This window comes from Pogoniulus pusillus, chromosome 10 (genome assembly GCF_015220805.1).
Source record: "Pogoniulus pusillus isolate bPogPus1 chromosome 10, bPogPus1.pri, whole genome shotgun sequence".
Lineage (NCBI taxonomy): Eukaryota > Metazoa > Chordata > Aves > Piciformes > Lybiidae > Pogoniulus > Pogoniulus pusillus.
This window is the reverse complement of record NC_087273.1, coordinates 1,433,320-1,446,847: the sequence shown is the minus strand read 5'-3', so window position 1 is coordinate 1,446,847 and position 13,528 is coordinate 1,433,320. Positions and strand designations below refer to the sequence as shown.

Sequence of the window (13,528 nt, the reverse complement as noted above, 5' to 3'; positions counted from 1 at the left end):
AGATACAAGCAGGTATTTACAATATTTATAGAAATATATTGAGAGGGACTTTTGAGGCTCTCAGGGAGTGACAGGACTGGGGGGAATGGGGCAAAGCTGGAGGTGGGGAGATTCAGCCTGGATGTGAGGAGGAAGTTGTTCAGCATGAGAGTGGTGAGAGCCTGGATTCGGTTGTCCAGGGAGGTGGTTGAGGCCCCATCCTTGGAGGTGTTTAAGGCCAGGCTGGCTGAGGCTGTGGCCAGCCTGCTCTAGGGTAGGGTGTCCCTGCCCATGGCAGGGAGGTTGGAACTGGAAGATCCTTGTGGGTCTTTCCAACCCTGACTGATGCTATGATAATACAGAAACACAACAGCCCTGCCAGAAATCAGAGTCCCTAGGAGGGGCTCCCAACCACCCTTCTACCTTCCTTCCACCCCTCTACCTTATTCCAGAGTTTGCCTTACAGTCAAGATGAGTTTGGAGGATCGGCAAGGGGGGTTAGAAGCAGAAGTAGTTGGGTTACACAGGGAGAAAAGCACAGCACTGATTGCGGCAGGCACACACGCACTCTGTCTTATCTATGTTTGTGTTCTTGTTTTCATACATCTCAGCAAGGTTATGAGTAGAGTAGACATCAGCAGTGATTTCTTTTCACAGTAGAAATGCCCTCAACACGTCTCTTGTTATCTGATAGATTATGCTTAAATTGGTGGCAAAAAAAATCATTTGAGACAGCCAGAAAGACTGCCAGCAAAAGCTGCTGCCATTTAATTGCTCTGGAGGATAATTCCACACCCCCCAGTAAGCTGAAACTCTAAAGTTCTTCACTTGGTCCCTGAAGATTGTTTAGTCTTAATTGCACTTAAACCCTTTTCCCATTGTTGATTCCTTTTTCTTGCCACACTCCTTGACTGTTTCCCATCTTAGACATTAACACAGGCAATTTTCTTGCTACACTCTTTGACTGCTTCCCATCTTAGACACTGACACAGACAAATATCTGCATCTTCCTTACAGATAACCTTCCGTGATGGAGCCTAGCCCTGAGACCTTTGTGCACTATGGCAGTGTAAATGATAAGTAACATGTTAAGAGGTGTCTTTTGAGGTCAAGAGATCTGGAATTCTGATTCCAGATAACTCCTGGAACACTGTCAGTGACAGGTAGCATTGCCTTTGGCCTGCCCTGTGGTTCACATGCTGGATTCAAGTGGGACAGTACCCAGCAGACGCTCACCTGCATTTTCAGTGCTTACCTATTGAGGTACTCCAAGCAGCAGGAGTAAAAATGGTATAGGAAGGCAATTTCTAGGAAAAGAATGTGGTGTTCTTACCCTGCCCTAAGACAACATTTCATGTGTCATGACACAGAGAGCTCAAATCCTTTGGGTTCACACATCTGGCAATTAAGGACGGTTTTGCTCCACTGTGTAAACTCCTGTATTCATCAGGCTAAGGAGTGTTGCTCTTATAAGGTATAGTAGATGTTTCAACTGACTTTTGGGAACTTTGGGGGTGGAAAATCACTTTGTAGGCTTACACTTCCCTATGAAGTACTTCCAGGTATTTTCCTCCAAAACCTGAACTTAAAGTGATGCAGTGTGATAAAAGCATTGCATTATAGGAATGCAATTTGATCTCAGTGTCCTCACCAAACTGTTCTGCAGAAGTTTCTGATACATTAGATTGCTGTCATCAACCACCCACAAAAGTGATACTGAAAACTCTAATGGAGGCCATTTTAACATTCCCTATCAGTGACATGAATATAGGCTTCATTTATTAATTGTAGCTGATTAGCCACAAGGCAAACATTTAATTAAACCTTGAGAGACAATAACATTGCACATAAATTATCCATTTAAGAGCACATAGGTCTTTATATTTCATTAAAAATTGTTTAACCAATAACCACACATCTTAAGCTCAATCTGTATTTGCAGAGATTTGAAGTCAGGAAATCCCCAGGTGCATTGCTGGGGTTTTCAGACATTTATTTCTTGATGCATTTTGATTTGTATTTGCTTACCACTTGTTCATGCTGCTCTCCTGATTAGTGAGACTGCCACTCAAGTAATGGATTAACAATTGATTTAAAAACTCCTACCAAATTATTTACCTTTAAAATTGCTTGGGAAGAGTCTGAAAGCTACCTTAGGTGCTCGTGGGAACCAGAAAAGCAAAAACCAAATCAAATGGAGTGCTAAGCTGCCAGATATCGAATTCTTCTGCTCTGAATTGTTTCTGTTCCTGTGCTGCTGTTTCCTGTTCTGAGACACTTCTTCTCCTAGAAGAGTGCACACTTATTGCTTTATATTTTGTTTTCCTGGCACTGTATTAAATGCATGTTTGTGTGTGAAAATCAGATGCAGGATAACTGCTTAACAAAATACTGTATGGCTCTTAATACCTAATTTTCCCTGTCCAACACCCCCCCACCCCACAGTTTCCATGAGTTTGAACAAATCATTGTCTGCTTTCTGAGAACACCCTTAAAACACTGGTGCTCAGCACTCAGCTTTGTGGGCAGGTCATTTTTTGACCCTCAATGTATATTTTCTAGCCACTGCATTTTCTGAGTAACAGAGACTGAAGCAAACTCAGCTGACAAGTAGGTGAGGAATAAATAACTACCTGATAAAAAGCAATGTGGTTTTGATGATGTGGTGCACTGATTCTTATTCTGTATGACCACAGAATCACAGAATGCTAGGGGTTGGAAGGGACCTCAGAGATCTTCTAGGACCAGAACAAGCTTCTGGGGCAGGTCTAGGCTTGATATCAGGAGGAAGTTGTTGGCAAAGAGAGTGATTGGCATTGGAATGGGCTGCCCAGGGAGGTGGTGGAGTTGTCATCTCTGGAGATGTTGAAGCAAAGCCTGGCTGGGGCACTTAGTGCCATGGTCTGGTTGATTGTCTAGGGCTGGGTGCCAGGTTGGGCTGGATGAGTTTGGAGATCTCTTCCAACCTGCTTGATTCTATGATTCTCATTATCTTTTCAAAGGCATTTTAATGGAAAGCAATGAGGAGGGAAGCCCTTGGAGTAACACAATTCCAAATGTCACTTGTCTGACAGTCAGGACATACATTTGTGAGGTCTAACCTTATAACTAGACAAATACAGCCAACAGGGGGAAAAAACCCAACCAAAAGCAACAAACTGCAAACCAATTACCACTTAAGTTCTGTAATACCCTGCAGGGGACTGATGCAGCTACAGATGTCCACTGTAGGGCAGGTCACACAGGTCACTAAGACTTACAGCCCAACCTCAAAGCTATGAGAATTTGATCCTGAATTCCACTTCACTATCCCTTGCTGCAGTGCAAGGAGCACAGAGCAGCATGATGTGAGTCACGTTTGCTCTCCCTCTGCTGTGTTTCTGTTTGTGTAAAAGTGACCCAAGTACCAAACACATTCAGATGTATCAGACAGGGCAAATACTCTCTGTAAAGAAACCAAAGGAGAGCCATGAGAGTGGCAGTGCCACTCCAGGTGCCTGCCTTTTTCTTTACCTGGCTGTTGTCTGTGTGGGCAACACTCCTAGAGCTGAGATCTTGCCTGTTTTCAGCATCTTTATTTTCAGGAGTACTGGGAAAACAGCTTCTACCTAATCACAGCATGAAAGCAGGCCTGGAAATCAGTCTTGTGGGGTACTCCCCAAGCTTTGAAAATAATGACTGCTGCTGCTAGGACATTTAAACCAGACAAGCTGCTCTTTCTTGTAAGAGATGTTTTCCAAAGAAATTGCTAAGCTTAAGTACATAAATACACCAAGGGAGCCAGTATGACTAAGCCTCTTAGGTCAGATGAACTCTCCAATGTCCCAAGTTAGCCTCTTTCCCTTCAGGTTTAGGGACAGGCTCTGTGACTTCTTCCCCCTCCCCTTTATTTTTTTCTTTTTAAACCTCTTTCCCCATTTTAATTTCAAGTTGGAAAGAGAAACAGAGGGAAAAACAGCGACAAATCAGATATCAAATAAAAGCAAGCAGACAAAAAAACCCCTAACCCACAAGCCAAAACACCCCCCCCCCCAAAAGCTGAAATACAGTAGATTTGCACAACTGCCTCTGAAGTTAAATGTAGGTTACTCCATTCATGTACAAAGATATTTAGATGGCAGTGGCAACGAGCTGCTGTGAAGCACATCACACTCATATATAATTGAAGCACCCCAGAGTAAAATACTGAGGCACAATAGGTGACAACTGATAAAAACAGGAGAAGCAGCATAAAACGGGAGACAAAACTCAGGGGAGTACAGAGAATATCTAACACAGCCCACAGAACCTACAACATCTCTGTCTAAATTATCAGACAACAAAAAGCAGGAACTGCACCCAAGGCAGAGAATTCAGTGCAGCACTGCAGGAGCACAAAGCTGCTGCTGCAGTGAAACACAACTGGAGTCACAGAATCACAGAATCAACCAGGCTGGGAGAGACCTCCAAGATCAGCCAGTCCAACCTAGCACCAGAGCCCTGGCCAAGCAACCAGACCTGGGCACTAAGTGCCCCAGCCAGGCTTTGCTTCAACATCTCCAGGGATGGTGACTCCACCACCTCCCTGGGCGGCCCATTCCAATGCCAATCACTCTCTCTGCCAACAACTTCCTCCTAACATCCAGCCTAGACCTGCCCTGCCCCAATTTCAGACTCTGTCCCCTTGTTCTGTTGCTGGGTGCCTGGGAGAAGAGCCCAACCCCACCTGGCTACAGCCTCCCTTCAGGCAGTTGTAGAGAGGAATGAGCTCTGCCCTGAGCCTTCTCTTCTGCAGGCTGCACACCCCCAGCTTCCTCTGCCTCTCCTCCCAGGGCTGTGCTCCAGGCCCCTCATCAGCCTTGCTGCCCTTCTCTGGGCAGATCCCAAGAGTAAAGCTGCTGAGCAGAAGTTGTCTGTTGTACCCTTAGCAGCAGTTGTCTGTTACACTCTTACCAGCAAGGAGAAGCAAACCACATCAAAGAATTTTCAAGTTCTGTTTGCTTGTTTTCTAAGGCCATGGCTGATGCAGTAATTGCAAATGATTCAGGTAATCTGCCCAAGCAAAGCCCTCCCTTGCTTTGACTTTGTTCCATAAGCTAGGCATTGCTCACATTGCATCTCTGTAAGCACTGTTTATTTCCCTAATTGCAACAAGCACTTAATTAATTACACTCTAACCTCCTGAATCTGTAAGGCCAACTGTTGCGCCTTTGGTTAATATTTTACAGCCTCCTCTGCTTCCATTTTTCCCTGCGTCTTTGATGTTTTGTTTCTTACCCCTTCTTGTTTGGGCTCTCGGTGGAATAGCCTCAGAATGATCCTGCAGTTCCCTTTTATGACTGAAACTTTGCATTTTAACAGTTGTCTGGAGATAGTTTCTTCCTTGTGAAATATCAGTTTTAATAACAAGAAAAGAAAACTGCCATAAATCTGCACTAACCACATAAAGCTGAAGTCTCTGAGAGACTGATTAACATTGAGACTCCACACAGGTCTTTCAATAATTAGAGGATGTGCTTGCATGAAGCCATGACTGCTCTGGCCTTGATGCCATTTCCCAGGGCAGACACCAATCATTACAGCCCACAGTACATTTCCTATGTTCCCTGCCTCCAGCCACTAAAGATCTTTCTGCAGTAAAGGTCTCTTAATTTTCTACCCTCTTGTCATCAGCTTGGATTAGCAACACGTTCTGCTTCTTTTCTTCAGCTGGTTTAGAAACAATTGACAGCTGCCTTTCTGCTGTAGTATTTTCCTTGCACCTGAGGTTGAGGAGATCACCACCACAGCTTTGATGATATTAACATGGCAGGTGAGAGCCTTGGCATTTTCAGCAGGGCAGCTAGAACCAAACTGTTTCCACTGTCTTTGAGCTCAAGCAAGTAACCCCCACTCAGAACTCCCAAGCTTTGTGGTGTAGATTATATTTATTTAGTGTTCTCAGACATTTTTTTCACCCCCCTGGTTCACAAATGTATTATTCATTGAGGCAGAGAGCTTTTTCTTCTATGCCATAGCCAATGGCATCCTGGGCTGGCTCAGGAGCAGTGTGGCCAGCAGGACAAGGGAGGTTATTCTGCCCTGTGCTCAGCACTGCTCAGGCCACCCCTTGAGTGCTGTGTCCAGTTCTGGGCTCCTCAATTCAGGAGAGATGTTGAGGTGCTGGAACATGTCCAGGAGATGTTCAAGGCCAGGTTGGATGAGACCTTGAGCAACCTGTTCTAGTGGGAGGTGTCCCTGCCTATGGTGGGTGGTTGGAACTGGATGATCCTTGAGGTCTCTTCCAACATAAACCATCTATGAACCTATGAGGCAGCGTTTTAAACACAAAGAAGGATGACATGCTGGGACTCAGCTGGGGAGGAAAAACAATTAGGAGATGCTAAGGACTCTCCACATCTTTTGACCTACCTCATGGTAAGTTTCACTGGCAACCTGTGCCAGTGTCTCACCACCCTCACTCTAAAGAACCCTTCCCTAACATCTAGTTTACATCTCGCCTCTGCCAGTTTAAACCCATTACCCCTCATCCTGTCATTCCAAGACCTTTTTCCTTATGACCCTTTTGAACATGTTATACATGGGTTCTCTCCTCCCCAGTACTTTACAAATCCTATATATTGCCTCTTTCACAGAACCATGGAATTAATCAGGTTGGAAAAGACCTCTGGGATCATCGAGTCCAGCCTATCACCTAACCCTTCTAATTAACTAACTTTTTGGAATGGAATAGAATGGCATAGAGTGGAATGGAACAGAACAGAATAGAATAGAATAGTTTGGAAGGGACTTCAAAGATCTTCTAGACCCTACATGAAGACTGCAGAGGAACTTTATACAAGTGTCCACCAGCAGGACAAGAGGAAATGGATTTAAGTTGAAGGAGAATAGGTTTGGATTGGATCTTAGGAAGAAATTTTGCACTAGGAGGGTGACAAGACTCTGGAATGGATTGTCCAGAGAGGTTGTGGATGCTCCCTCCCTGGATGTGTTCAGGACCGGGTTGGATGTGGCTTTGAGCAACCTGGGCTAGTTGAGAGATGTCCCTGCCCATGGCAGGGAGGTTGGATTGGATGACCTCTAGGGTCACTTCCAGCCTGAGCCATTCTATGATTCTATGTCTCCTCATCAGTGAATCCCCTACATACTTCCTCGTGTAAATTCCACTGTACAAAGTTACTCTCTTCTAACCTGGTTGATTCTGTGATTCCTGTGTATGAGGCACCATTCCAAAGTGCAGCTAGGAAATCTTCTGCATTTCTTTTTGTCTAGCAAGAACAGCAATTATCAGAGCCTAATATTGATTGAACCCAACGCTCGCTTCTGTCATTACAGGCGTTACATTCGTGGCTGGCTGTGTATATATCCCAAACTCCACTGGCTCCTGGGCTTTAAATGGAAAAATATGGGTTCAAATAGTAAATGAGCAATGTCCAGCTCAGCTGGCACAAAGCATTTCTTTGCTATGCCATTTTTCTGCTTGCTGAGAACGTGGCCTGTGACCTCCCTTCACTTATTTAATCGCGTGATGGAAACAGAAACAATTTAAATTGATGAGCTTTAGGGATTCAGTCTCTAAATCGTTAAAGGCAGGGAGACAGACAGCCTGTTAAAGGATAGTTTCAGGAAACACAACATTTTTTACTGTCACAATTGTTCCTAGCACATTGCTTTTTTGTTGTTGTGTAGTTTTGGAGATCATAATTAATAATGCATTTGCTAAAGAAGGGGTGCTCTAAGTGCATTAGCATATATGAATACATATCTGCTTCTCTGCACACAATCAGGCTAGCAGCTCATCCACAGTGACATGCAGTCTTTAAAGGGAATAAACATTTTTATTTAGGTAGCAACAAATAGCAAAGGGAAAAAAAAATAATCTTAGTATTCAACCCTGGAACTCTCTCTGGCTTTGAAAAGGGGTAGAGACTCCCTTAAACTGCTCCAGAACATAAAGCAGGAGGAAGGGTAAGAGGAGGAGGAAACATCCACATGGGAATGTGGTGTCATAATCCTGCTCTGAGATGTCATATGCTTTTTTTACTCCCAGGTCAGGGACAGAAGGCAACTCTCTCTGCCTGATTTGGCAGGTGTCACATTCAGGCTTTTCTGATATTACCAAAACAGGGGGGGTGGAAAATGCTGTAGCAAAATATTATGTTGGTAAAATGTGGTATTTGGGGACAAGAAGAAGTATTAACAAAGTGTTTGACCACACAACTCCTGCTTTTGTTTCAGGATAACGTGTGGGAGATGCAGCAGCACAGAGCACGTATTAAATACAGTGAGGAGTAAGGGTCCTGTGGACTCCTGCCTCACAAACATCTTCAACAGCACAGTGCATGTATTAAATACAGTGAGGAGTAAGGATCCTGTGCATTCCTGCCCCACAAAGATCTGCAACAGCACAGTGCACATATTAAATACAGTGAGGAGTAAGGATCCTGTGCATTCCTGCCCCACAAAGGTCAGGCTATACCCTTCTCTCTGGGCTGCTGTTTCCAGTGCTGGCTGGGTTCAGCTAACCAGGGATGCTGGCATGTGATAATGAAATGATGGCTTAATTTTACAGGTAGACAGGTGCTCTGACAGTAGGATGTTGTGGCATTCCAGGAAGTTTGTGGTTTGGTTTTGTGTTGTTTTGTTGGGATTTTTTAAGGCAAACCAGAGTTTGATGTTAAAATTGATGAAACAGACTATCTAAATAGACTTGTTCAGAAATATGAGCTGGAAAGAAAACAATACACCAGGCTAAAGCAGCACTCAAGACAGATTGATCAGAGGGAGCAGAAAAAGATGTAGTTAGAACTGAAGACTGAATAAATTCTCAAGCTGTTTGGTGTGACTGGAAATATACAGCTGGCTCTGACAAGAGTGTTCTGAAGGTTTAACAGAGGAAGGGGTGATCAAGGTCACATTGAGACACTAGACAAACATTACACTGGAAACAGCTGAGTTTTGTTAACAGGAGAAGCAGATGAAAAGCAAAAAAGAAAAAGAGGGAGGGTGGGAGAGAGAACAGAACAGAGTACTTCTGTTGTACTCATTTTGGTTACAGTTTGTTTGGTTACCCACATTAGATTGCTTCTGCACTGCAACATGCACACTCCTCAGCCTGTAAGCATTGTTTCTGTAGGTGTTTTCTAACTCCCATATTCCATTTTCCTCAGTTATCAGCCAAAGCCAAGGCTTTGATTAGAAAACAGAGCTGAAACTGAATGCAAACCCACATTAGATTCCTTCTGCACTGCAACATGCACACTCCTCAGCCTGTAAGCATTGTTTCTGTAGGTGTTTTCTAACTCCCCTACTCTATTTTGCTCAGTTATCATCCAAAGCCAAGGTTTTGATCTTTTCAGCCTTGTAGATCCTAATAGATGCAGAGCTCTATTCTTTGGGTTTCAGAAATAATTTTCAACAACAGAAAACAAAATTAACATCCAAGAATGCATTTGTTTTGCTTTGTTTTTCCACCCTCCCTGCCTCAGTGAGGCTGCCAAAAGCAGCCAGAATGCAGCCAGCCTCTTGAAAGCAAAGTGTCTCCCAGGGCACTGGTAGCCAGCACTCTTCACAGCATTCTCTTCTGTAGATTTTCAGACACGTAGGACTGGCTCTCCATTATTGACATTGCTGCCATCACTCTGGAGAAGAGGAACTACTTGGGGTGTGCATCACACACTTGGACCTTTGCTAACCCCATGTAAGTGAGTTGCAGAGTCTTCTGCTTTACTTGTTTTGAATGAGCAAAGTTACCCTCACAATTACAAGCAGCACTTTTGGTGGTCTTTGCAGGGTGTGGGGGGGAAATCACTCCATGTCAGACACACGCAGCCTTTGTAGAACACAGACTTCTGGAGTACTCTTCTCAGCTGGCTATAAAGGTCTGTGGCTCATAATTGGGTGTGTGAGAATTTTTTGTTCCTGATAATATCAATTTGTATGTGTTGGGGGAAAAAAAAAAAGGTGAAATAATGTTCTAAACATCTGTCAGTAATTCCCAGCATTCTTTCAGCATGTCAACAAAATAGCAAGAAGAAAGGAACTGCCTTTTAACACACCTTCTAAACTGCTCTTTTTAGAGTCCTGAATGTTAGGCTAGAACGAACACACTCTTAGGGTGGGGAGGATGGGGAAAGCTGTAAAGAAATGGGTTGAAAATAGACACTGACTCCCTTAAAACAAATACAGCCTTACTTAGAGTGCTGCAGTCAGAATCGACAGGGCAATCTGAGGATGTACAAAGTAAAGAGGGACCCTTTGGAAGGCAGAGAATTTGACTTATTCCATAGCTCTGTGTACTGATTCCATATTACTTGATTGTCATCTAAGCTCCTTCAAATAATTTCAGACTCTTGCTCATCATCTGCAGCACGGTAGAGAAAGAACTTGCTTTTGCCTTCCTTCGATATGCTGTGTTGCTCGTTCTGTTGCTAGCTCCCTGCAGTAGGTACTGTGCCTCATCTGTTTTGGCTTGTTCATTAAGGGCTAAACATAAAAGGATTCGAATTTCAAATTTTATTAACTTCAAACTGATTTTATTTTAAATGCCTTAACTATAAGAAAGGTTTTTCTCCAAGATTCCTTTTCTTGGTAGCTTGCTGAAGAAACAAAAAGGCAAAGAGCACGATGCTGTAACCACATGTGTGTGTGAATATATAAATGCCATTACAGTTCCAACTAAATACTCCTCTACTGCTTAGATTTATGACACTGTGTTGGTGCTGGAGAGTCTGAAAGAACACTCCAGAGAATCCAGTGAGGTTTGGTGTTCATTGATGTGGTGACATGAATTTCATAACATAGCTGTGTGCATGTGGTGGGGTCTCCTCTTCTGAAGAGCCCCATCATTTCAGATGGCAACAGTTACTGGTGAAAAAGAAGAGGCTACAGCCATCCACCCAAAGCTGAGCTCCACTTCAGGGTATGGCAGCCTCCAGATAAATGCCACTTGGCCATGTGCAGCCACCCTCTAAGTTACTGGCAATACTTACACAACCTTTCTTAATAATGTTCTGGCAGGAGCTACAATTTCTCTCTAGTTTCCAAACCTCAGACTGCCCATCCAGGACACACAGCTCTTGGTCGCCTGGGTGGATGAGTGCAATCTCTTGGACCAGCTACCTTTGATGCAGTGCTCTGCTCTAAGCTTAAATGAGATGGTTTTAAAGAGAGTTAAAAGAATATTCTTCTTGTCCTAGACGCATATTTTGATTTGGGAATCAGGAATGTTCTGAACCTACCTTTCCTAATAATGTTCTGGCAGAGCTACAATGCAATTTCTCTCTAGTTTCCAAACTCAAACTGCCCACCCAGGTCACACAGCTCTTGATTGCTTGGGTGGATGAGTGCAATCTCTTGAACCAGCTACCTTTGATGCTCTGCTCTAAGCTTAAATGAGATTGTTTTAAAGAGAGTTAAAAGAATATTTCGTCTTGTCCTAGGCACATATTTTGATTTGGGTATCAGGAATGTTCTGAACCTTCCTCATTAAAATAATATCTGAAGAAAAATCCCTTTAGCAGATTGCAGTAATTTGTCTTGCTAAAGAAAACTGCACAGTGTGCCATGCTGTGCTTTAGTTTCTGGGCCAGCACATTTAGGAAGCTTCACAGTTCAATACTGCTGAGAACAGGATGGACTGGACAGACAACCTGGACATTGACACTTTTTCAGGGGACTAGGATGTGTATATAGTCACAGAATCAAGCAGGTTGGAAGAGAGCTCCAAGCACATCCAGTCCAACCTAGCACCCAGCCCTAGCCAATCAACCAGACCATGGCACTAAGTGTCCTAGCCAGGCTTGTCCTGAACACCTCCAGGGATGGCGACTTGGTCACCTCCCTGGGCAGCCCATTCCAATGCCAATCACCCTCTCTGCCAACAACTTTCTCCTAATGTCAAACTTATACTCTTGTTCTCGCTGACATTCTCCCTGCAAGTCTGTCCTTGGATCTGTGTAATCATCTAGACAAGTGAGGGCAGGAAATAGTTTCTGGCAGAGAAAAGCTTACCTCAGCTGGAGGGAGCTGCTAAAAGAGGACCAGCTGGGGAGCTGTGCAATCACTACTAATATGAGGAATGCAGTGGAGGAATGACTGCTCATTGTCTCCTTCCAAACAAAAACCTGGGAAAGAATCTCTTGTGAACAGTAGATGTGAGCAAATCTACTCAAAAGCTGAAAACAGCACTCTCATCCACTTCCAAAAGTCTTATAAAAGTGGAGAGATTTTTTTGAGCTTTCCCTTTTGGCCCTATTGCAAATCCCAAACAGAAATTCATTTCCAAAGGATCCATACAAGCCCTGTGAGGAGAGGCTGAGGGAGCTGGGGGTGTGCAGCCTGCAGAAGAGGAGGCTCAGGGCAGAGCTCATTGCTGTCTGCAACTACCTGAAGGGAGGTTGTAGCCAGGTGGGGTTGGGCTCTTCTGCCAGGCAAGCAGCAACAGAGCAAGAGGACAGAGTCTCAAGTTGTGGCAGGGGAGGTCTAGGCTGGATGTTAGGAGGGAGTTGTTGGCAGAGAGAGTGATTGGCATTGGAATGGGCTGCCCAGGGAGCTGGTGGAATCCTCATCTCTGGAGGTGTTCAAGCAAAGCCTGGCTGGGGCACTTAGTGCCCAGGTCTGGTTGATTGGATAGGGCTGGGTGCTAGGTTGGACTGGATGAGCTTGGAGGTGTCTTCCAACCTGGTTGCTTCTATGATTCTATGATACAGATGACTCCTGGCAGATTCCCAGATTCCCTTCTCACTGGGTGTTGGTCCATTCCATGGTTTCACCTTACTTTCTTTTTTTCCCCCCACCCCTATATGATTTGAGTGATACAAATATGAAGTGTGCAGCAAACCAGCACCCCATCTTTCTTAAGGGAATCAAATACATATTATACAAAAAATACTGTGTGCAGTTTTTCTCTGCTATTCCTGGAGCCCCCCAGCTCCATGTGAGCTTAATTGTGTTATTTTATTATTTGCACTCTCTTTTGTTATTTAGTAAGCTCCTCTCTGGCATGAGAAATAATGAGAAGGCTTTCAGAATGCACATTAATGCAGAAGGTGTTGGCTGGTTTGGGGTTTTTTTCTTCCTCTGGCTGACATTTCCTATAGACCTACTGTACAAGTGTCATCTGGGGAAATAACGTTTGTCACAAATGTATTAGCAGGAGAAGTATAGCAGAAAAGAAGATTTTAAACAAAACCAAGTTGTTGTGTCTTCCTCTGTCCTTGCTTGTTTTTTAATGGAAGTGCTGTATTCCTCACACCATTCCTAATGGAGAGCTGAGATCACTTCATTACTGCTCACTTGGGCAGCATGCAGCCAAAGCCTCGTCAGAACAGTCAGGGCAAAGGGTCACAGAACACTATGCGATTCTGTTTGAGCCTGGAGATTTGAAAGGAGATCAGCCATGAAACAGGAGGCCTTTTCCCATGCCCCACCATCTCACTGAGACTTAAATAAAACATTGGGAAGTGAAGCAAGTTGAGAGTCCTTTGCTGAATGCAAGAAAGAAACCTAAGCAGCAAAGCATTAGAGCTTTGGCAGCAGCAGGGCACGTGTCTGCTAGCCTGGCCGAGCA

At 44.1% G+C, this 13,528-nt stretch overlaps 1 protein-coding gene across 1 annotated transcript in view; it reads right to left on the bottom strand.

Moving 5' to 3' along the window:
* TTC29 (tetratricopeptide repeat domain 29) overlaps nucleotides 1-5,561 on the bottom strand; it is an 83,354-nt gene extending 77,793 nt beyond the window's left edge. Inside the window, exon 1 of the mRNA XM_064150367.1 lies at nucleotides 5,236-5,561. Coding sequence (XP_064006437.1) covers nucleotides 5,236-5,311 — 76 coding nt within the window. The 5' untranslated portion in view covers nucleotides 5,312-5,561. The remainder of the gene's footprint in view (nucleotides 1-5,235) is intronic.
* Between the last annotated feature and the right edge of the window lie 7,967 nt (nucleotides 5,562-13,528).